General features: G+C 41.5%; 1 protein-coding gene across 1 annotated transcript in view; it reads right to left on the reverse strand.

Annotated features, from left to right (window-relative positions):
- Positions 1–310: 310 nt before the first annotated feature.
- The window catches only part of LOC127580395 (uncharacterized), a 42,253-nt gene continuing 18,229 nt past the window's right edge, over positions 311–24,334 (reverse strand). Inside the window, exons 3-7 of the mRNA XM_052033800.1 lie at positions 22,271–22,309; positions 20,429–20,548; positions 11,408–11,471; positions 1,228–1,292; positions 311–438 (exon numbers count right to left, since the gene is read on the reverse strand). Of these exons, the coding sequence (XP_051889760.1) occupies positions 311–438; positions 1,228–1,292; positions 11,408–11,471; positions 20,429–20,548; positions 22,271–22,309 (416 nt within the window). The remainder of the gene's footprint in view (positions 439–1,227; positions 1,293–11,407; positions 11,472–20,428; positions 20,549–22,270; positions 22,310–24,334) is intronic.

Genomic DNA, 24,334 nt, shown 5'->3' on the forward strand with positions numbered 1-24,334 from the left:
GTTAATTTGGGTTTAAAATGGGCGGCGTGGACTCGTTGGGCCGGAATGGACTGTTACCACGTCGTAAATAAAATTTAAAAAAAAAATTTAAAATTAAAATGCATTGCATGTTCTCTGAGTCTAATGAGACTCCATATTTCCGTTTTCTTCTCTGACCTAGTTTCCCGCCTGCAAAACCCAAGCATCCTATTTATTGTTTTGGTTCATCTTGATAATGTCTGCTGGTACATCAATTAGCTTTACAAATCCTACATCTAACACTTGAAAATACATGGTTCACCACGCATATTTAGGTCATGTCTTTAGTTATTTAATCTTTACATTTTCCAAACTTTATGTCATTTTGATATATCACAGATGGAGAGTCCTCTTTTGTCATTTTGTTCATTGTCTGATGTTTCCTCCATTGTGCAACTGAGATATTGTTGTAGATGTTATCTACAAAATAAGAAGGAAAATGTAAAATCAATTGCTAGCAAAGTTAGTATGGTTCATAAATAAGAAGACGAGTTTCATCCTTAAACTGCCGATATCTTAGTGAACCTTCCCCAATTACAAGTTTTGTTAGTTTCATTTGAATGTGGAAGGTGACGAAAACAAACGATGGACATTATTAAACTGATCCTTTTTTTGTTCTATTTTAAACATGTCTGTAACTTACAGATGAAGACAACAGTAAGTAAATCACAAATGCTATCATTGTAGTAGCTAGGAAAACTGAGAGACTGGGAGGAATTGTACGCAAGAGCGCAAAGTTGGAGGGAAGCAGAAAAGTCATCTTTTACCCTCACAAAAAATGACATACTTCAACACGGTCATCAGAATGCACTGTTCAACCCCAAATTCTTGCAAAAATAAAACTTGGTGAAAAGACTATTTAACCATGCATTAATTATGTACATCTTTCTTATCTAATTAAAATTTACTTTTTCCAATTCAGAGCCCCTCAAAAGACGTTCCAGATGGCAAGCTGTTGCAGAGGAAGTGCTAAATTGTAATGGTTACATCTTAATTGCAGAAGATCTTCAGAAAAATATGCACTGAGATCAGTATCCCTGCATGATTTACCATCTATTTACTATGTGTTCTGCTAATCATGGACATGCATTTACACAAGCCATTCGGTTTCTTTATACCACATGCTCCCATCATATAAAAGTTTGCACTGGGATTGCTAAATTGTAAAGTTTGGGCCCCAAACTCTAAGAAAGACATCGACCTTTTTACCTGATTTTTCCTTGGTTTTCTGACAGTCAAGTCTGAGTTCTGAGTTATTCACACAACATTGGGAGCTGTGACAGATATTTAAGGCATGAGTTAATCAACACATTTTGACTGATTATACACAGTAATATAATTATATTCAAATAGTTAGCACTAAATTTGCCATTACATTTTAAGTGATGTTATGTCAATAAATGAAGAGATGAAATCAAAAAGGTACATTAAGTCAATTTAACATGTCCTTTCCTTGACCTGGTCTGTCAGAGGTGTAGCCCAGCCCATTTAACTTCTTAAGGAAAATCTTAAGATATTTTCCTTGTTTCTGTTAAAAAAAAATCAGCTAAACTGGAATATTTTCCTCTGTGAGTTACCTGATCAAGGTTAAAGACAATGGCCTAGAATTTCCTGTTGATTATCCCCTTTATATTAGTGCATTGAAGTTGTAACACCCCATTTATAGCTCAATTGTCCCAGGTAGTTAACTCAGCCATTTACCTAAATCAATCTTTCACGTTTTTTGCAACACCTCATTTCTTTCCTTCACTAGAACAGTTGCATGGTTATTTACCAAAGTTCCCTGATCCCCTCTTCTCCAGCAGACTCACCAAACGCCCTCAGCTCTCCCGAACTAGATTCTATACTCCAGCCCAATAAAATAAGCAGTGAGGTTGAGTCTGCCAAATTAAAATCTAACTTCACCATTGACACTAAGATTGCTATGGAATGACACTGATAGGGTGAATGCAGAGGAACTGTAATCAGAATGGATTTAAGGTAGGCATTATATTCCAGTTGTTATCTGAATTTTCAATTTTTATGAGATTAATCAAAAACATATTCCACGCTTTTGGAAGGTTAGTATACCAAAAATCTGATTTGTACTTAATTCTTCACACGTGAAACACAATAATCAAAAAAATGTTAGGTAATCTTAAAAGAGTGTAATTTCTTGGGTGACTGTTTTCTGCATTGTTCTTGAAATTGCTATAAGCTGCTACACTCTTTAAATATTTCGTTGAACAGTCATTGATCTGAAATCTTAACGATCTACTCACAGTTCCAACATTTTCTGTTCTTATTTCTTAAAATCCTCAGATCCTAGCTATTAGCTGGTGATTTTTTTTTGAGTTACTGTTAGAGCTTAATATGAGCATACACCCATGAATTTGGAGCAAATGTAGGTCACTTGGCCTCGTAAGCCTGCTCCATTAGTTAATAACATCACGGCTGATCTGATTGTCACCTTAACTTCCCATTCCTGATTACCTACAGGAACCTTTCATCCCAGTATTAGGAATCTATCTACCCCTGCTTTAAAAATATACTCTGCTTTCACTGCCCTTTAGGGAAGGGAGTTCCAAAGACTCACAGCCTCTGAGAGGAAAAAATATTGCCTCCTGTCTGTCATAGGTAGGCAACTCCTTATTTTTAAACAATGACACCTAGTTCTTGATTCTCCCATTAAAGGAAACATGGTCTTCACATCTAACCTAGCAAGACCCCGGGCATCTTGTTTGTTTTCATCAAGTCCCTTCTCACTCTTCTAAACTCGAACAGGTACAAGTAGTTCCAGCCCAACCTTTCCTCATAAAGCAACCTGTCCATTCCAGGTACTAGACTAGTAAATGAATTACTTCCAACAATTTAGATCCTTCTTAAATTGTGGTGTACAAGACGGTCAGTTTGCACCTGAACTAGAGGGGTATCACTATCCTGGCAGGGAGATTTGCAAGTTACTTGAGAGGGTTTAAGTTATTCTGGCCAGGGGAGTGGGACCCAAAGTAGTAGTGTAGCAGATGACAAAGTTGAGGCAAACACAGAAGTTACAGCGAGCAAGTCTGGTAGGCAGGACAGGGAGTGAGGAAGGTCTGACAGGCTAAACTGCATTTATTTTAATGCAAGAAGCCAATCAGGTAAAGCAGATGAGTTCAGTGCATGGATAGGCACATGGGATTGTGATAGTACAGCTGTTCCAGAAACATGGTTGAGGGATAGGCAGTACTGGCAGCTCAACGTTCCAGAGTATGGGTGCTACAGCCACGATAGAGGTGGAGGTAAGGAGGTGAGTGGGAGTTGTGTTTTTGATTAGGGAGAACGTCACTGCAGTACTTAGAGAGGAAACTTCCAGTGAGGTGAAATGGTTCGAATTTAGAAATAAGAGGGGGGTGATCACTTTGATGGGATTGCACTATAGGCCTTCCAATAGTCAGCAGGAGCAAGTATGTAGGGAGATCGAAGATAGGTGAAGGAATAATAGGGTTGTGATAGTAAGTGATTTCAACTTCCCTCATGTTGAGTGGGACTAGATGGGGCTAAAGGATTAGATGGGGCAGAGTTTGTTAGGTGTGTCCAGGAAAGTTTTCTCAAGTAATTTGTGGATGGCCCTACTAGAGAGGGGTCAACACTTGACCTCCTGTTGGGAAATGAAGCTGGGCAGATGACTGAAGTGTCAGTGGGGGAGCACTTTGGGAACAGTGATCATAAATCTATTAGTTTCAAAATAGTTATGAAAAAAAGATAGGACTGGTCCACAAGTTAAAGTCCAACATTGGGGCAAGGCTAATTATGATAACATTAGACTTGAACACGCAAAGGTTGGTTGGGAGGGGCTGTTAGCCGGTAAAGGGATATCTGGTAAGTGGGAGACATTTAAAAATGAGATAGGGAGGGATCAGGGCTAAAGTGTTCCTGCTAGAGTGAAGGGCAAGGCTGGCAGGATTAGGAAACCCTGGATGACAAGAGATATTGAGCCTCTGGTCGGGAAAAAGAAGGAGGCATATGTCAGGCAGCTGGGATCAGGCAAATCCCTTGAGGTGTAGGAGTGCAGGAGCACACTTAAGAAGGAAACTAGGATGGCAAATAGGGGACATGAAATATTCTTGGCAGATAAGATAAAGAAGAATCCTAAGATATCTATAAGTATATTAAGTGCAAAAGGGTAACTAAGGAGATAATAGGTTCCTTTAGGGATCAATGTGGTCATCTATGTGTGGATCCACAGGAGATGTGCAGCTCTTAAATAAATACTTCTCTCTTAAATTTACTGTGAAGAAGGTCATGGAAGCTAGAGAATTCAGGGAAGAGAAGTGATGTCCTGAAACATGCTAATATTACAAAAGAGGAAGTGTTGGCATTCTTGAGATGCATAAAGGTGAATAAATCCCTGTGTTTTGACTTTGCTGGAGCCCTGGCAGAGATTTTTGTATCATTGTTAGCTATGGGTGATGTACTAGAACACTGGAGGGTGGCTAATGTTGTACCTTTATTTAAGAAGGGCTGCAAGGACAAGCCAGGGAACTACAGGTTGGTGAGCCTAACATCCTTGGTGGGAAAGTTACAGGAGAGGATTCTGAGAGATACGATCTTTCTGTATTTGGAAAGGCAATGACTGATTAGGAATAGTCAGCATGGCTTTGTGCATGGGAAATTGTGTTTCAAGATTTTGATTGAGTTTTTTGAAGAGGTGACCAAGAGGATTGCTGAGGGCAGAGCTGTAGGCATTGTTTGCATGGACTTTGACAGGGCCTTTGACAAGGTCCTGCATGGTAGGCAGGTCCAGCAGATTTAACACATGGAATCCAGGGTGAGCGAGCCAATTGAGTACAAAATTGGCTTGGTGGGAGGAGTTAGAGGATGGAAGTGGAGGGTTGTTTTTCAGATTGGAGTTCTGTGAACGCAGGGAGCAGTGCTGGGTCCACTGTTGTTTGTCACATATGTTATTTGGATGAGAATTTTGGTGGCATGATTACTAAGTTTATGGATGACACCAAAATTGGTGATGTGCTGAACAGTGAAGAAGGTTGTCAACAAGGAAAGTGGACAAAGGAACGGCAGATGGAATTTAGAGTCATAGAGTCATGCAGCACGGAAACAGGCCCTTCGGCCCAACTGGTCCATGCTGACCAAAATGCCCATCCAAGCTAGTCCCATTTGCCAGCATTTGACCAAATCCTTCTAAACCTTTCCTATCCATGTACCTGTCCAATTATCTTTTAAAAGTTGTCATTGTACCTGCCTCAACCACTTCTTCTGGCAGCTCATTCCACAATACATACCACCCTTTGTGTAAAAAAAGTTCCCCCTCAAGTTCCTAGAGAATCTTTCCCCTCTCACCTGAAGCCTCTAATTCTTCATTACTCAACCCTGGGAAAAAGACTGAGTGCATTTGATTTAGACAAGTGCAGTGATGCAGTCAGGGAGGCACATTTGCTCATTGTTACCAGTTGATTGGCTAATTAGCAGCAGCAACTAAAACAAAGGTAGTTATAAGCAGAATAGCCATTTTGTTGGTGTGTGTGTGTGTGTGTGTGTGTGTGTGTGTGTGTGTGTGTGTGTGTGTGTGTGTGTGTGTGTGTGTGTGTGTGTGTGTGTGTGTGTGAGAGAGTGTGAGAGTGAGTGTGTGTGTGTGAGAGTGAGTGTGTGTGTGAGAGAGAGAGAGAGAGAGAGAGAGAGAGAGAGAGAGAGAGAGAGAGAGAGAGAGAGAGAGAGAGAGAGGACTGAGGCACTGAGGCACTGAGGCTTTGGTGAGAGTAGAAGGAGGCTAAGGTAAGTCTCTGGTTAGTTTCTTTCTTTGATTATTTCTTTAGTGCCAGGCTAGAGTAGTTAGAATGGCCCTGGGGTCAGTGGTGTGTTCATCTTGTGAGATGTGGGAGTTCTGGGAGACCTCCAGCTGCAGCTCCTTACAGACTGTGTTAGGGAACTGGAGCTGCAGTTGGATGACCTTTGGCTCCTACAGGATAATGAGGAGTTCATAGATAAGAGCTACAGAGAGGCATTCGCTCCGAAGCTGCAGGAGGCAGGTAGCTGGGTGACTGTCAGTAGAAGGATGGAGAATAGATAGGTTGTGCAGAGTACCCCTGTGGCTGTTCCCCTCAGCAACAGGTATACTGTTGGGGGAATGACCTACCAGGGGAAAGCTGCAGTGACTGGGTCTCTCACACTGAGCCTGGTTGTGTGGTACAGAAGGGAAGGGGGGAGAATAGGAGGGTGGTAGTGATAGGGATTCTATTATAAGGGGAGTAGGCAGGAGATTCTGTGGATGTGAGACTCCTGGATGGTATGTTGCCTCCCTGGTGCCAGGGTCAGAAACGGGAAGGGAGCGATCACTCTATTTGGAGTATTCTACAGACATTTTCCCCCTGCCCCCCAATAGTAGCAGAGACATTGAGGAGTAGATTGGGAGACAGATTTTGGAGAAGTGCAAAAATAACAGGGTTGTTGTCATGGGTGATTTCAAGTTCCCTAATATTGATTGGCACTTCCTTAGTTTAAAGGGGATAGATGGGGCAGAGTTTGTTAGGTGTGTCCAGGAAGGATTGCTGACACAGTATGTGGACAGGCTGACTAGAGGAGACGCCGTACTGGACCTGGTACTAGGCAATGAACCTGATCGGGTTTCAGATCCCGGTGGGAGAGCATTTTGGAGACAGTGACCATAACTCCTGGACCTTTACCATTGCCTTGGAGAGGGATAGGAGCAGACGATATGAGACAGTATTTAATTGGGGAAGGGGGGAATTATGATGCTATTAAGCAGGAACTTGGGAGCATAAATTGGGAACAGATGTTCTTAGGGAAGTGCACAGTAGAAATGTGGAGGTTGTCTGGGGCATGCTTGCATGGGGTTCTGGATAGGTTTGTCCCACTGAGAGGGTAAGGATGAGTGAAGGAACTGTTTGACAAGAAATGTAGAATGTCTTGTCAAGAGGAAGAAAGAAGCTTACCTGAGGTTTAGAAAGCAAGGATCAGACAGGGCCTTGGAGAGTTACAAGGTAGCCAGGAGGGAGCTTAGGAATGGACTTAGGAGAGCTAGAAGGGGGCATGAGAAGGCCTTGGTGAGTAGGATTAAGGAAAACCCCAAGGTGTTCTACACATGTGAAGAATAGGAGGATGACAAGAGTGAGGGTAGGACCGATCAGGGATAAAAGAGGAAACAGGTGCCTGGAGTCGGAAGAGGTAGGGGAGGTCCTTAATGAATACTTTGCTTCAGTACTTACTAGTAAAAGAGACTTTGATGTTTGAAAGGATGGTGTACCTCAGGCTGATACACTAGGGCACGTCGATGTGAGAAAAGAGGATGTACTGGAATGTTTGAAAAACATTAGGATATTTTAAGTGATCGGGGCTGGATGGGATATATCCAAGGTTATTATGGGAAGCGAGGAAAGAGATTGCTGTTCCTTTGGCAATGATCTTTGCATCCTCACTGGCCACAGGAGTAGTGCCAAATGACTGGATGGTGGCAGATGTTGTTCCTTTGTTCAAGAAAGGGAGTAGGGACAATTCTGGGAATTACAGGCCAGTGAGTCTTCAGTGGTGGTAGTACTGGAGGATTCTTAGAGACAGGATTTATGGGCCTTTGGAGAAACATAGGCTGATTGACACATCCTCAAAGAAATCAAAGCACATTGTTGAAGGTAGAGCAGTGGATGTAGTGTATGTGGATTTCAGTGAGGCATTTGATAAGCTTTCTCATGGAAGGCTCATTCAGAAAGTCAGGAGGCATAGGATCCAGGGAAACTTGGCTGTGCGGATTCAGAATTCTCTTGCCCATAGACAGAGGGTGGTGGTAGATGGAGCATATTCTGCCTGGAGGTTGATAACCAGTGGTGTTGTGCAGGGATCTATTCTGGGACCCCTGCTCTGTGATTTCTATAAATGACCTGGATGAGGAAGTGGCAGGGTGGGTAAGTAAGTTTGCAGATGACAAGGGTTGGTGGTGTTGTGGATAGTGTAGAAGGTTGCTGTAGGTTACAACAGGATATTGATAGAATGCAGAGCTGGGCTGAGAAGTAGCAGATGGAGTTTAACCCAGATAAGTGTGAAGTGATACACTTTGGGAGATCGAACTTGAAGGCAGAATACAAGGCTAATGGCAGGACTCTTAGCAGTGTGGAGGAACAGAGGGATCTTGAGGCCTACATCCATAGATCCCTCAAGGTTGCCGTGCAGGTTGACATGGTTGTTAAGAAGGCGTACGGTGTTTTGGCTTTCATTAGTCAGGGTATTGAGTTCGAGTCGCCAGGTAATGTTGCAGCTCTATAAAACTCTGGTTAGACCACACTTGGAGTATTGTGTTCAGTTCTGGTCACCTCATTATAGGAAGGATGTGGAAGCTTTAGAGAGGGTGCAGAGGAGACTTACCAGGATGTTGCCTGGATTGGAGAGCATGCCTTATGAGGATAGGTTGAGTGAGCTAGGGCTTTTCTCTTTGGAGAGAAGGAGGATGAGAGGTGACTTGATAGAGGTGTACAAGATAAGAGGCAAAGATCAAGTGGACAGTCAGACTTTTTCCCTGGGCAAAAATGGTTCACACAAGGGGGCATAATTTTAAGGTGATTGGAGGGAGGTATGGGGGGTGGATGTCAGAGGCAATTTTTTTTTGTTTTTTAAAGAGTGGTGGGTGTGTGGCACACACTGTCAGCGGAGGTGGTGGAGGCAGATAAATTAGGGACATTTAAGAGGCTCTTAGATAGCCCTCCATTTTTCTATCCTTCATGTGGCTATGTGGGAGGGAAGGGTTAGATAGATCTTAGGGCAGGATAAGATGTTGGCACAACATTATGGGCTGAAGGGCCTGTACTGTGCTGTAATGTTCTATGTTCTAAACCAGGCAGGACATACACAGTGAATGACAGGGTTCTGGAGAGTCTATAGAACAGAGACTGAGGGGTACATGTATATAGTTCCCTGAAAGTGGCAAAACGGGTAGACAAGGTGGTGAAGAAGGTTTATGGCACGCTTGCCTTCATCAGATGGGGGCATTGAGTACAAGAGGTGGGATGTCATGTTATAGCTATTGGTGAGACCACAACTGGAATATTGTGTGCCGTTCTGGTCATCATGCTATAGGAAGGATGTGATTCAGCTAGAGAGGGTGCAGAAAGTTTTCACAAGGATGTTGCCAGGACTGGAGGGATTGAGTTACAAGAAGAGACTAGATAGAATGGGACTGCTTTCCCTGGAGTGAAGGAGGCTGAGGGGTGACCTTGTAGAGGTTTAGAAAATTGAAGGGCATCGATAAGGTGGATGGTCACCATTTTTTCCAAAGGTAGGGGTTCTAAAGCTAAAGGGCTTAAGTTTAAGGTGTGAGGGGAAAGCTTTAAAGGGAATCTGAGGGGCAAGCTTTTCTCACAGGGTGGTGGGTATGTGGAACTAGCTGCCAGAGGAAGTGGTAGAGGGGTGTACAATTACAATGTTTACAAGACATTTGGAGAAGTACATGGATAAGAATGATTTAGCAGGCCAAATGCAGGCAAATGGGACTAGCTCAGGAAGGCACCCTGGTCAGCATGGATGAGTTGGGATGTGGGGCCTGTTTCTAAGCTCTAACTGTGAATGTATAAATAGAGAGACTAATGCTTTTAATAGGACTCCAGATGTGGTCTAACCAATGGCTTTTATGACTGAAGCATAATCTCCTACTTCTGTATTCAGTTCATCCATCAAAAAACAATTACCTTTTATTTCTAGCTTTTTATGAATCATGCACCAGGACATCGGATCCTGCTGCATCTCATAGCTCTGCAATCTCTCTTCAATTATGATTTATTTTTCATATCAAAATTTGAGATTTTCCTACATTATAATTTTTTGTTTTGGCCATTCATTTAACCTATCTATAAACATCTATAATTTTTTATACTTGTATTTGTTTAATATTTATAACAGATAGTAACTTGGTGCTATATATAAATGAACTAACAATCCAGGTTAAAATTATTGCAGAGATCAAACCGCAAAATTAATTGGAAAAACACTATGCTGGAGGAACGCAGCAGGCCAGGCAGCATCTGTTGAGAAAAGCAGGTGGTCAACATTCTGGATCAGGACCCTTCAGGACTGAAGATAGGAAAAGGGTCCTGACCCAAAATGTTGACCACCTGCTTTTCTCCACGGATGCTGCCTGGCCTGCTGAGTTCCTCCAGCATCATTGTGTTTTTCATCTAGATTCCAGCATCTGCAGTCCTTTGTTTCTCCAGCAAAATTAATTCTTCACTAACCATTGGCAAGACATCTTCCAAATGTCTACAGCAGAATAAGTAAAATTTGGGGATTTTGAAAGGCTGTAAGTGGTACAGATATGAGGGTTTAGGGCTGGAGGAGATCACAATAAAAGGGAGGGGCAGGGCAATGGAGAGATTGGAAAATGAGGTGAGAACCTAGAAATTGAGCAGTTTCCTAACCAGGGGCCAATAACCACTGGGCAGACGATACAAAAGCCTGAAAGCATGTACCACCAGGCTCAAGGACAGCTTCTATCCTGCTCTTATAAGACTATTGAATGGTCCCCCTTACGATAAGATGGACTCTTGACTTCACAATCTATCTCGTTATGGCTTTGCATCTTGTGGTCTACCTGCACTGCACTTTCTCTGTAACACTTTATTCTGCATTCTATTATTGCTTTACCTTGTACTACCTCAATGCACTGTTGTAATGAATTGATCTGTATGGATGACATGCAAAACAAGTTTTTCACTGTAACTCAGTACATGTGACAATAATAAACCAATTTACCAATATAGGTCAGCAAACAATGGGATGATGGTTGAAAGTGGTTCAGTACAAGTTTGTACCCCGGCAGCAGAGTTTGTGAATTTCTCTGGTTTATGGAGAGTGGAATGATGGTGTTCAAGAGTGCATTGGAATAGTTATGTTTAGAGGTAACAAATGCATGGATGAGGGTTTCAGCAGCAGATGAAATGAGCCAGTGAAATTAGAGGTGGGAATATGATTGATACAGCAAATACTGAGACCTTTGTCAACAAAATTATTATTTTCCATAATCTCTTTAGCACCTCCATTTGGCTTGGATTGTAAAGCTGCTGCCAAGTGTGGGAATGAGAAAATGATCCTAACCTCTGGGCTACAGAACAGAAGGCTCATAGCAAGTGCTGCCATCTCTATAACCCTCCAGGCACCCCTTTTGTAAGGGGTGCTTTGAGGATGGAACTGACAGTGCTGACCTCTCCCAATGCTCATGGCTCGCAAATGCTAAGTTATGTTGGATAGGTGTTGCCCCTTGTGGAAGAGTGTTCTATCCAACAGAAGTTGAATCTTCATAACAAAGAGGAAAAAATGATATTGAAACAAAAGCAATGGTTCATGCACACAGGTCACAACTTATTGTGAGAGCATTTGTGGAGAATCATCTATGGTATTCCTTGAGTGAATCAGTTACCTTTTCTCTTTTTTCTGTTTAGCAGCTTTCTTTAATACAGTAGAATTTTCATACACAAAATTGTCTGCATAGAAAATATCAAAATTAATAATCGTCACTCCTTTTGTTAGTAAGATATGGTAATGTCCCAATTCTAGGAAAAACATATTGGGTTATTTTGATCAATTACAGCACAGATCAATTATCAGACAGATTAAAGCACTAAACAAAATTCCACATTGGCCAATTTTGCAAAGCATCACCTAGACTCATTATGTTTTAAATCCATGATGATCTGCAAAGCCTGGCACATAGGGTAAGAGTGCTGGAAAATGGGATTAGTATAGATTGGCACATGATAGCTGGCATGGAAATAGTGGGTCAAAGGATCTATTTCCATGCTTCCTGACTCTGACTATAAAATTTATTCCTAGAGTGCAAAAGATATCAAGGTGGATGACATAAAATTTGTTGAAAGAATAGGTTTTATTAAGGAGCATCTTAGAGGAGAAAGGTGAAGTAGAGAGGCATAGACATTTAAGGAGGGAATCCCAAAGCTTCAGTTCTTGGCTCCTGAAGACACAGCTGCCAAGATTTCAGATTTACAGTGATTAAATCTGGCAATGATCCAGAGATCAAGAATTGTAGGAGTGCAGACAAATAAAAAAGAGTTATGGAGCTGGAGAAAATTATTAACCTTGGGGGGGGGGGGGGTGGAAAGCAGGACATCGGAGCATAGGAGAATGAGGGGTGATCTCATAGAGATGTATAAAATCTTGAGGGCCATAGTTGGCGTCAATGAGCAGTCTTTTTCCCAAGGTTAGGAACCTGAAGGGCAACTTTTTCACCCAGACAGTGGTCAGTATATGGCATGAACTGCCAGAGGAAGTGGTTGATGCAGGTACTTTAACAACATTTAAAAGGTACTTGGATAGGAAAGTGTTAGAGGGATTTGGGCCAAACACATGCAAATAGGACTAGCTTAGATGGGAATCTTGGTCAGCATGGACCAGTTGGGCCGAAGGGCCTGTTTGTGTGCTGTATGACTGACTCTGAAACTTCAATGCAATGAAGGAAATCAATTTGCAGCCAATGTAGGGTAGCATGCACAGGAATGATAGGGATATGGGACCAGCCCTATTTGACTGCTACTTTTCAAGGTCAATTACAACATAAGCTAATGAAACAACAATCTTACATGAATGCATTCTTTGTTCTACACAAATTTTAATGGTATCTCTGGGTGGCATTACTGAAGCATTCCTTTTATGTTGCAGATGTACTCAATTTGGGAGTTAGATTGAAGTTGTCCAATGCCTTTACTTGTTTCATCATTGGGCTGGTAACCCAGAGGACAAGCAGTCCAGGAAAATTTCAGTTCAAATCCCAAAAGCAGTTTAATGATTTTAATTAAATTCAAGACAACTGGAAATAAAGTTGGATTAAATAATAAAGAAACAGTGAGACTTGGAAAAAGTCAAATGGTTCACAAATGTCTTTTTGAAAAATTGGTATCTTCACTGTTGTCTGGATTGCGTAGCAAGCTGCATTGTGACATCAAACCAGCACTACTAGTGTCAAGTTATCTAATATTTGACATGAGTATTTTGGAAATTGCAAACTAAAGAAAAAATAGGATACTTCCAGCATCAGAACAAGAAGGCTTTAGTCTAGGCTGAATTTCAGTGGGGCCCTGGGAATAAAGTCAGTCAGCACTTCACTGAGTATCATTATGTTATTAAATGTAGCAATAGTCTTAGCATTATAATAGTGGAGTTGTACAACAGTTTCTTTCACATTGCTCATAGTTGTGGAATGATGTTTCTGAGCTTTTGCCTGGGTGTATTTGACCATAGTAATGTGATGAATATTTGAAAGTCAGGTGCATTCCAATACAAGCAGCTTTCCAATTCTTGTATAACGTGTCCAGTGTGGCTCAATGCCGACCAAGATTATGCTCTGTTATGTCCTCAGTTCTCCAATGTTTTATCTGCATTCTATCTGTTATGGCAGTAGGGATCTATAGCTAGTTTTTCCCAATGGTTGCACTCTATCTCAATATCTCTAGTGTCAATTTATGGAATCAATAACTAGTGATAAGTGTTTTATTTATATTCTCATGAGTTTAATTTGATATTTGAGGTTGAAAAGCAAAACAAAGAACTGCAAGTGCTGGACATGCTGAGAATAGCTAGCAGTCAGTTTGTAGAGAGAAACAGAATTAATGATGAAAGGTAATTGAACTGAAATATTAGCTACAGTTCTCTCTACAAATGCTGACTGCCCTGTTAAGTATTTCCAGCATTTTCTGCTTTTATTTTTGATATTTGAAGTGTCCAATGATCTGTTTGCTGTCCTGCTCAAGATAAATTTTAAAAAATGTAAGCATGAAAGCTCATCAGGAATGAGGTGTTATATAAGATATCTTTATTAGTCACGTGTCCATTGAAACACACAGTGAAATGCATCTTCTGCATAGTGTTCTGGGGGCAGCCTGCAAGTGTTGCCATGCTTCCAGTGCCAACATAGCATTCCCACCACTTCCTAACCCATACGTCTTTGGAATGTGGAAGGAAACTGGAGCACCCGGGAAACCCACACAGACACGGGGAGAATGTACAAACTCCTTATAGACAGCAGCCAGAATTGAACCTGGGTTGTTGGTGCTGTAATAGGGTTACGCTAACTGCTAAGAGAATAATGTCCAAGACATCCTGAGGCAATATATATATTGGATCCAGGGGAAAAACTTGCCAAGATTAATAGAAGCAGATGACAGTAGTGAACAGTAGTAACAGCATTGAAGAGTGACAATTCCAGAAGGATCGATGGCTTCTTTCCCAGGATTTTAAAGGAAACGGGTAAAAATATTGCAAGTGCCCAGACCCACCATGGACTGATGCTCCATTTATGGTTGAACCAGTGTTTAGTTCATCAGAGACACAAGAAACTGTGGCTGTTGGAATCTGGAGCAACAATGTGCTGGAGGAACTCAGTGGGTCATGCAGCATCTGTGGGAGGAAGGAAATATTTTGTGTTTCAGGTCGAGACCCCGCATCGGGACTTCCTTGCTATATTTATAAAGCCTAGGAGTAGATACATTTTTTTGAATTACTTTCTTAACCTGGCCTGCCATATTCAGTGAAATACATATTCAGTGAAATACACATTCATGTCCCCCAGATTTTAGTTCTTGCACCTCTTTAGAACTGTGCCCTCATGTTGTCTCTCCTCATTCTTCCTAACAAAATGTAATATTGCAAATTTCTCAGCATTACATTTCAGCTGCCACCTACCCACCCATTCCACCAACCTATTTCTCCTTGAAGTCCATTACTATTCTCCTGTTGATTTTCTGTCAACTGCAATGTGGAAATTGTACTCTAAACAGCCAAAACCAAGTCTAAATCATTAGTATACTTTGAGAATAGCAGTGATCTGCTAATCTGTCTTTGTCTTTTCAGATCTCATTCACTACTAATCTGTCTTGTTACTTACACAACTTCCTATCCATGTTGCTACATTCCTTGTATTACAGAGCCTTCAATCTGCATGACAAGCTATTACTGTGGCACCTTATCATAAAACATTAATAAGTCCATTTATATCACATCAACCTCATTTCCCTTATCGACTTCCTGTTATTTTGTTAAAGAACTTTGAAGTTAGACGGCACAGTTTGCCTTTAACAAATAAGTGCTGGCTTTCTGTAATTAATCCACATTTGTTCAAATGACTACCAATCCGCAGTGATTATTTGTAGAACTTCCCCATCACCTAGGATAAAATGACTTACCTAGTTTGTCCCTGAGGATGCTGATTGCAAAATGGATGCCACATGGATGGGAGTAGGGTGGCTTGATATTCTCAGGAGATGGCCAGAAGGATTACTCAAGCTGTTGAAGAACAGTGTCTGCAGGAGGTATGCTCTTGCTGCCTCGGTAAAGCAGCCAACATAATCAAAGACCTCACCCACACCAGACATTCTCTCTTCTCCCCTCACCCATCAGGCAAAAGATACAAAAACCTGAAAGTGTGACCCACCAGGCTCAAGGACAGCTTCTATCCCACTGTTATAAGACTATTGAATGGTCCCCTAGTACAATAAGATGGACTCTTGACCTCACAATCTACCTTGTTATGACCTTGCACCTTATTATCTACCTGCACTGCATTTTCTCTGTAGCTGTGACACTTTACTCTGCATTCTGTATTGTTTTACCTTGTACTACTTCAATGCACTGTGTAATGAATTGATCTGTATGAACGGTATGCAAGACAAGTTTTTCACCGTGTCTCAGTACATGTAACAATAATAAACCAATTCCAATTCTTTGTGCAAGGGGACAAAGGAGACCTTCCAGGACTACAGCTTAGTGCTCCTGGCAGTAAGTGGCCTGGAACATCCCTAAGGACGTGAGTGTGGTCTTTGAATGCCTGTGCTTTGGGAAGACCTGCAATGCAGGGAAATGCCCAAGTCCCATTCTGCCCCTGTGAGCAGAAGGAAAATAGATGAAGTTGTAAATAAAAACAAATATTTTAATAATCAGCAGTTCAGAAGCAAAGAAACAGTTCAAGTTTCAGGTTGAATACCTGTTACCAGAACTGAAAGAGAAAACAGGCTAATTTTAAGTTAGTGAGTGAAGGGGGGGATGGATAGGGAAGAGAACTGATAGATAAATGAGGAGAGTCGGAGAAAAAGAAAATAAACAAAGGAATATGTAAAAGCTGTAGAAACTGCCCAGCACATCCAAAAGTGTCAGTGGAGAGAAAAACTGAGCTAATATTACAGATGGATGATTCACTGCAGAACTGGTAAATTCTGACAAAGTGAAAATATTCAGTATTGATTCCAGAGTCCATTGGGCTGACAGAAGAGGAGATGCTGTTCCTCATTCTTATATTGAGCCTTATTAGAACAGTGAAGGAGACCACAGACAGGTCAGAGTGGGACGGAGAATCAAAGTAATGGGCAACTGGAAGCTCAGGGTCACCTCTGCAGTCTAAACAAAAGTGCTCTGCAAAGCAATTATCCAATCAGCATTTGGATTCCCCAGTGCAGAGAGACCACATCGTGAACACTCAATGTGTTGTACTAGATTAGAGTAAGTGCAAATGAACCACTGCTTCATCTGAAAAGATTCCACCCTGGATGGTGGGAAAGGAAGTGGTGAAAGGACAAGGGGTGCATCTCCTGTGGTTGCAGTGACGAAGTGGTGTGAGAAGGGGAGTGATGGGGGAGGTGCACTAGAGGAACGATCGCTTTGGAATGCTAGAAAGGGAAGATATTCTGATGGTGAAATCTCATTGAAGATAGATAATATTAGATGTTGTCTCCTTGAGCATGGAGTTTGGATGACTTCCCTAATGCAGCAGTGAGAAAACTAAGATGTTTCTGGTCAAAACCCTGCATCAGGTTTGATCGGGACAGTCCTGATACAGGGGTTTGCCCCAAAACGGTGACAATTCCTTTTCTCTCACAGATGCTGCTTGACCCACTGAGTTCTTCCAGAAGATCATTCGTTGCCCCAGATTGCAGCATCTGCTATCTTTGTCTCTAAACTGGGATGTGGCAGATGTCAGCGACCATAACCAGGAATGATCCTGAGGCTAGGAAGCTGAGAGTGATTTTTGACTCCTGAGCTCTATGGGATAAAACAACACTCATGAGGTCAGGACAACAAGTACAATTTGAATTAAATGGCATGGTTTTAGGGGAAATGGGATTAGCAAAAACAGAAGTTACAAAAGCCTGAAAGCAGGTACCACCAAACTAGAGGACAGGTTATATCCCACTGTTATAAGAACATAAGAAATAGGAGCAGGAGTAGGCCATCGAGCCTGCTCTGCCATTCAACAAGATTATGGCTGATCTGGCCGTGGACTCAGATCTACCTATCTGCCTTTTCCCCATAACTATGCAAATATCTATCTAATGGTCTTAAATATATTTAATGAGGTAGCCTCCACTGCTTCCCTGGGCAGGGAATGCCACAGATTCACTACTCTCTGGGGGGAAAAGCAGTTTCTCCTCATCTGTCCTAAATCTATGCCCCCAAATCTCGAGGCTGTTTTCCCCTAGTTCTAGTCTCACCTACCAGTGGAAACAACCTTCCTGCCTCTATCTTATCTATCCCTTTCATAATTTTATGTTTCTAAGATCTCTTCTCATTCTTCTGAATTCCAGCAAGTTTGGTCCCAGGCAACTCAATCTCTCCTCATGGACTGACCCCCTCATCTCTGGAATCAACCTGGTGAACTTCTCTGCACCACCTCCAAAGCCTCAAGTAAGGAGACCAGAACTGCACACAGTACTCCATGTGCAGCCTCACCAGTAACCCTGTACAGTTGCTGCATAACCTCCCTGCTCTTAGATTCAAACCCTCTAGCAATGAAGGCCAACATTCCATTTGTCGTCTTGATAACCTGTTGCACCTGCAAACCAACCTTTTGTGATTCATGCACCAGCACTCCCAAGTCCCTCTGCACAACAGCATGCTGCAATCTTTCACCATTTAAATAATCTAATCTTCTATTTTTCCTTCCAAAGTGGATGACCTCACATTTACCAACATTGTATTCCATCTGCCAGACCCTTGTCCACTCACATAACCTATCTATATCTCTCTGCAGACTCTCCACATCCTCTGCACAATTTGCTTTTCCACTCAATTCAGTGTCATCAGCAAACTTAGATATGCTGCACTCAGTCCCCTCTTCCAAATCGTTAACGTATATTGTGAACAGTTGCAGGCCCAACACCAACCCCTGCGGCACCCTGCTCACCACTGATTGCCAACCAGAGAAACACCCACTTATCCCAACTCTCTGCCTTCTATTGGTTAACCAATCCTCTATCCATGCTAATACATTACCCCCAACTCCATGCATCCTTGTCTAATATCTTCTGGAACTCCAAGTACACAACATTCACCTGTTCCCCTCTATCCACTGGGCTCATTATATCCTCAAAGAACTCCAGTAAATTTGTCAAGCAGGACCTGCCCTTTCTGAATCCATGCTGTGGCTACCTGATGGAACCACTTCTATCCAGATGTCTCGCTATTTCTTCCTTAACGATAGCTTCAAGCATTTCCGACTACAGATGTTAAGCTAACTGGCCTAGAGCTACCTGCCCTTTGCCTACATCCTTTTTTAAACAGTGGTGTGATATTTGCTGTCTTCCAATCTGACAGGACCTGCCCAGAGTCCAGAGAATTTTGGTAAATTATCACAAACGCCTCTACTATAACTTCTACCATTTCTTTCAGTACCCTGGGATGTATCCCATCAGGACAGGGGACTTGCCTACCATTAGGACTACCTAAGACTATTGAATGGTTCCCTTGTACGATAAGATGGAGTCTTGACCTCACAATCTACCTCGTTGTGACCTTGCTGTTTACTTGCACTGCATTTTCCCTATACTGTAACATTTTATTCTGCACTCTGTTATTGTTTTACCTTGTACTACCTCGATGCACTGTGTAATGAATTGATCTGTATGAATGGTATGCAAGAAAAGTTTTTCACTGTACCTTGGTACATGTTACAATTAATAAACCAATTTACCAACTGTGGTTTCTCCCACTGGTGCATTTAAATTTTGTGTGTTGTACAGCTGTTGATATCATCTGGGGGCTGTTTATACCTGAAAAAATTTGTTATGGAGAACAAAAATTCCACTGATGAATGAGAAAATATATTTCCTGACATCTGGAAATGTAAACAAAATTGGGTTAGGCTGATTTCAAACAAGACAGCACTTGATATTTTAGGGAGTTGTGTGAATGAATTTCCAGCCCTATAGCTCATTTAGCTTAATATGTGGTGTTAGAAAATGACTATGGTCTGTAATAAAGGATGGAGTGATTGAACATCTTGATCACAAAGAAGCTGTGGGGATTTTTAAGGGGCAGGTCAAGCCTGATGGAATTTTTTGAAGAGGTGATTAAAGTAGGGGACAGGATTGTGAATACTTATGTTATTTTCTATGGACTTCTGGAAGGTGTTTGGTAAAACCCCTCATCAAAGTTTGTCAATAAAAGTTAACACTCATGGAATTGAAGGCAAGTTGTTTACCTGGCTTGAAAATTGGCTAAATGGCAAGAAACATTATTGGGATAATGGAAAGGTACTCAGGTTGGAAGGAGACGACTAATGGATACCTGTAGGGATCTGTGTAGGGGCCACAATTATTCATTATATTTATAGAAGATGGGATTGAAAACCAAGCTTGCTGATGATGCAGAGATAGATAACACTGCAGAAGCAAGAAATAAATAACACGGAGGTATTTGTAGATGGAGCAAATGGGCAAAACTGGACGATCTCATATTTGCCTGCACTGGAATCCATTTGGTAGAGGAAAACAAATTAAAATGCAATTGCTGGAATCCAAAACAAGAACAGAAATGCTGGAAGAACTCAGCAGGTTGAGCAGCATCTGTAGAAAGAGAAAGCAGTTAACAGATTAGGTCGAAGACCTTCCATCAACTGAGTTCTGAAGCAGTTTTGATGAAGGGTCTTCGACCTGAAACATTAACTGTTTTCTCTGTCCACAGATGCTGCTCGACCTGCTGAGTCCTTCCAGCATTTTTGGATTCCAGCAATTGCATTTTAATTTGTTTTCCTCTACCAAATGGATTCCAGTGCAGGCAAATATGAGATTGTCCAATTTAGACTGAACCTTTGCTCCACACATTAACTGTCCTTCAGTTTCTGTCCTTACAGAGATTGATAATAAATATTAATGGAATCAAGAGGTACTTAGTGCAGGAAAGTGAGGCCAAAGTAAAAGACCAACCATAATCTTAAGTGGCACAACAGGCCTAACAGGCAGAAGGGATTACCACTGCTATTTCTGGTGTTCTTATTTTTTTGTTTAAGTAATCGAAAGATCTGAGTGCAATTCATTTGAACGTGCCACTTCCATAAATTAAGATATAATTCTTAAAACAAGCAACAATAAAAACTTTTTTTATCAAAGTGTATTTATATTTTTCTTCTGAAGAAAGATCGGCAGAGATGTGTGATCCTCACCATTCCGCTGCGAGCATTTTACTTTCCAGAAGCAGTAGCACAAAGCTATGAACACGATCAGTATTATGGGACTGATGGCTATCAGGATCCAGGTAATCAAATTCGTCTTAGTAGCGATACCTATATTAAACAAAAGACATTCTTCAAGATTTTATTGTTGTTCATCCTTGGGAGACAACATTATTAAGTGGCAGATGGAGTTCAATCCGGAGAAGTGTGAGGTGGTACACTTTGGAAGGACAAACTCCAAGGCAGAGTACAACATTAATGGCGGGATTCTAAGTAGTGTGGAAGAGCAGAGGGATCTGGGGGTTCATATCCACATATCCCTGAAAGTTGCCTCACAGGTGGATAGGGTAGTTAAGAAAGCTTATGGGATGTTAGCATTCATAAGTCGTGGGATCGTGTTTAAGAGCCGCGAGGTAATGATGCAGCTCTACAAAACTCTGGTTAGACCACACTTAGAGTACTGTGTCCAGTTCTGGTCGCTTCATTATAGAAAGGATGCGGAAGCGTTGGAAAGGGTACAGAGGAGATTTACCAGGATGCTGCCTGGTTTAGAGAGTATGCATTATGAGGAGAGATTAAGGGAGCTAGGGCTTTACTCTTTGGAGAGAAGGAGGATGAGAGGAGACATGAAAGAGGTATACAAAATATTAAGAGGAATAGATAGAGTAGACAGTCAGCGCCTCTTTCCCAGGGCACCAATGCTTAATACAAGAGGCCATGGCTTTAAAGTAATAGGTGGGCAGTTCAAGGGAGATATCAGAGGAAGGTTTTTGACCCAGAGAGTGGTTGGGGCATGGAATGTGCTGCCTGGGGTGGTGGTGGAGGCAGGTACATTGGTCAAGTTCAAGAGATTGCTAGATAAGCATATGGAGGAATTTAAAATAGAGGGATATGTGGGAGGAAGGTGTTAGATAGTCTTAGGAGTAGTTTGAAGGTTGGCACAACATTGTGGGCCGAAGGGCCTGTATTGTGCTGTACTGTTCTATGATTCTGTGATTAACTACCCTTGAGAAGGAGGTGGTGACCTTCTTGGACTGCTGCAGGTGAAGCCGTACCACGTTCCTTTTGGGGAGGGAATTACAGAATTTTGTCAGGTTTGTATTTGCCTTTGCATTTTTTTAATGGAAATTATGATGTTCACCCAACAGCAAAGAAGGAACAGCGATATATGTGCAAGTTATGATAGTATGTGACTTGCTGTAGAGCTTGGAGATGGTGGTGTTCACAGCATCTGCTGCTTGTATCCTTCCAGATGTAGGAGGTTGTGGGTTTGCATTGTGGGCATCACTTGCAAGGCCAGCTTTATTAACCACTCCTGGTGTCCCTTGAGAAGGCAATAGTGAGTCTTTACAGTCTTTGAGGCAAAGGTTACAAAGGTTTTGGCACATTACTGCCAAAACTTTGACCTGACAACATTTGGGAAGTATTGTTGAAGAAACTTTGCTGCAGCAAATCCTGCAGATAGTGCACAATGTTGGTGGTGCTGAATTGAGAGTGTGTTTTAGCATTATTCACTAATCACAGTGAGACATACACCAAAGGAGGTTAGAGGAACCTTATCCAAACTGGAATGCAATAGCCGAATTTAGAAGTCCCCTACTTCCTAAGGAAAAGTTTCATTTTATTTTTATATGTATCTGCAGTTTATTCACTTAACTCATCTTAACTGCATGTTCTGGAAATCCGAAATGAAAACAGGAAATGCTGGAAACATTCAGTGAGTCAGGCAGCTTCTAGAACACAGAACAGTACAGCACAGGAACAGGCCCTTCAGCCCACAATGTTGTGCCAAACTAATTAAACAAGTAATTAAATGCCCAACTAAACTAGTACCTTCTGGTGACGCAAGGTCCATATCCCTCAATTCTCTCTCTGTGGGGAGAGAAAAAGAGTTAATGTTTTCATCAAAACCATTAAAGATTACCAACCCAAAACTTTGTCTTTCCACAGATGCTGGTTGATCTACTGAGTATTCCCAGTGTTTTCTGTTTTTATTTTGTCTGATTTCAAATTCATCTCCATTTGGTTGTTTGTATCTTTAAGTCTGGATTACAAGAGTAAACTTTAAAATTATATAAAATAGTCAAACAATTTAAACACCAAAGAATGCAGAATTACAGTTCCAGGATGCCAAGCCATCTCCCTGTAACCATTTGTTACCTTGCTCAATGAGTTTTTGGAGGATATTTAACTGTTGCTATTTTACAGTCTGTATTGAAATATTCCCAAGGTGCAATCATATAATGTTCCAGCAGAGGTCACTAGAATAGCAATCTTCAGCAAGAACCCAATGCCCTCGAAACCAATTCAACACAGAACCACTGTACAGCTCAGATGCACATGGTCCAGAAATTAGTCTGCTGGTTTTAAAGCATCATTAGCAAACTTCCTAATGCTGCTTTAAAAATCTCTTAACAAAATATAAAATTTATAAGGTTCCCCTTTGCAATGCTACTCAAGAACAGCGAGTGTTAGGGATGGAATTCTTTATGTTATTGGCACCTTTCTTCAAAGTTCTGATCTTGGGAAGTGAGTCTGCACTTGGATTTCTGGACCATGTGCATCTGAGCTATAAATCCACTTCTAAGATTCATCCTCCACATTATTAGCATAATTTGACAGCCCAGTCTGTACATATATTAAAGTCCTCCACAATAATCATAATACACCTGTTACGTGGGACCTCTAATTTCCATGTTTATAATGTGTCCTAAATTGCAAGTGCTATGCTGGAGGCCTATTAACAACTCCCATCAGTGTTTACTGCTCCCTGCTGCTTCCTATTTCCACTTAAACAAATTCTAAATCTGTACCACAATCAGCAAAAATCCCTTCTAATTACTGCACTGATCTTATCCTTTATTAACAACATTAATAGACCACACTTCATTATAGGAAGGATGTGGAAGCTTTAGAGAGGGTGCAGAGGAGATTTACCAGGATGCTGCCTGGATTGGAGAGCATGTGTTATGAGGATAGGTTGAGTGAGCTAGGGCTTTTCTCTTTGGAGAGAAGGAGGATGAGAGGTGACTTGATAGAGGTGTACAAGATGATAAGAGGCAAAGATCGAGTGGACAGTCAGAGACTTTTTCCAAGGGCAAAAATGGCTAACACGAGGGGACATAATTTTAAGGTGATTGGAGGAAGTTATAAGGGGGACGTCAGGGGTAAGTTTTTTACACAGAAAGTGGTGGGAGTGTGGAACGCACTGCCAGCAGAGGTTGTGGGGGCAGATATATTAGGGACATTTAAGAGACTCTTAGATAGACACATGAATGATAAAGAAATGGAGGGCTATGTAGGAGGGAAGGGTTAGATAGATAATAGAGCAGGATAAAATGTCAGCACAACATCATGGGCCGAAGGGCCTGTACTGTGCTGTAATGTTCTAAAAAAAAATTTAACTCACCTCATTTACCTTTTTTTGTTTCCTTCCTAAACCCTGGTTCCTGACTGAAGTAACCCTGTAGCCATGTTTCTGTACTAACAATTAGATTATACCAATTTATCCATTTATGATTATTGGTGCCATCCAGCTGTTGGGGATGCAGCTTGCATTTATTTACACAGTAGCACCTTCAAATGTGGCCTTTTAACATCTTTCTGTACTCTGACCCTATCTGCTGCTTACCTTTGTTTCACTTGCCCTTGCTACATTTCTGTTTCCAGCTTTATTTCCCTCCCTCCCGTCTCTCCTCCCAGGTTCCCATTCCCCGAGTGTGAACCCTCCTCAAATGGGACTACTTTAAACTAAGATACCTCCTTTCTTTGATTAGTATTGCTTGTGTTGATGGTGCATCTGTAACAGAATACATTCCTTTGGCTTCCTCAGGAGTCTTTGCCTTTTTTTTAATTATCTTTAAATTATAAGGAGAGACTGAATAAACTGGGACTGTT

This window comes from Pristis pectinata, chromosome 2 (assembly GCF_009764475.1).
Source record: "Pristis pectinata isolate sPriPec2 chromosome 2, sPriPec2.1.pri, whole genome shotgun sequence".
In the NCBI taxonomy this organism is placed as follows: Eukaryota; Metazoa; Chordata; class Chondrichthyes; order Rhinopristiformes; family Pristidae; genus Pristis; species Pristis pectinata.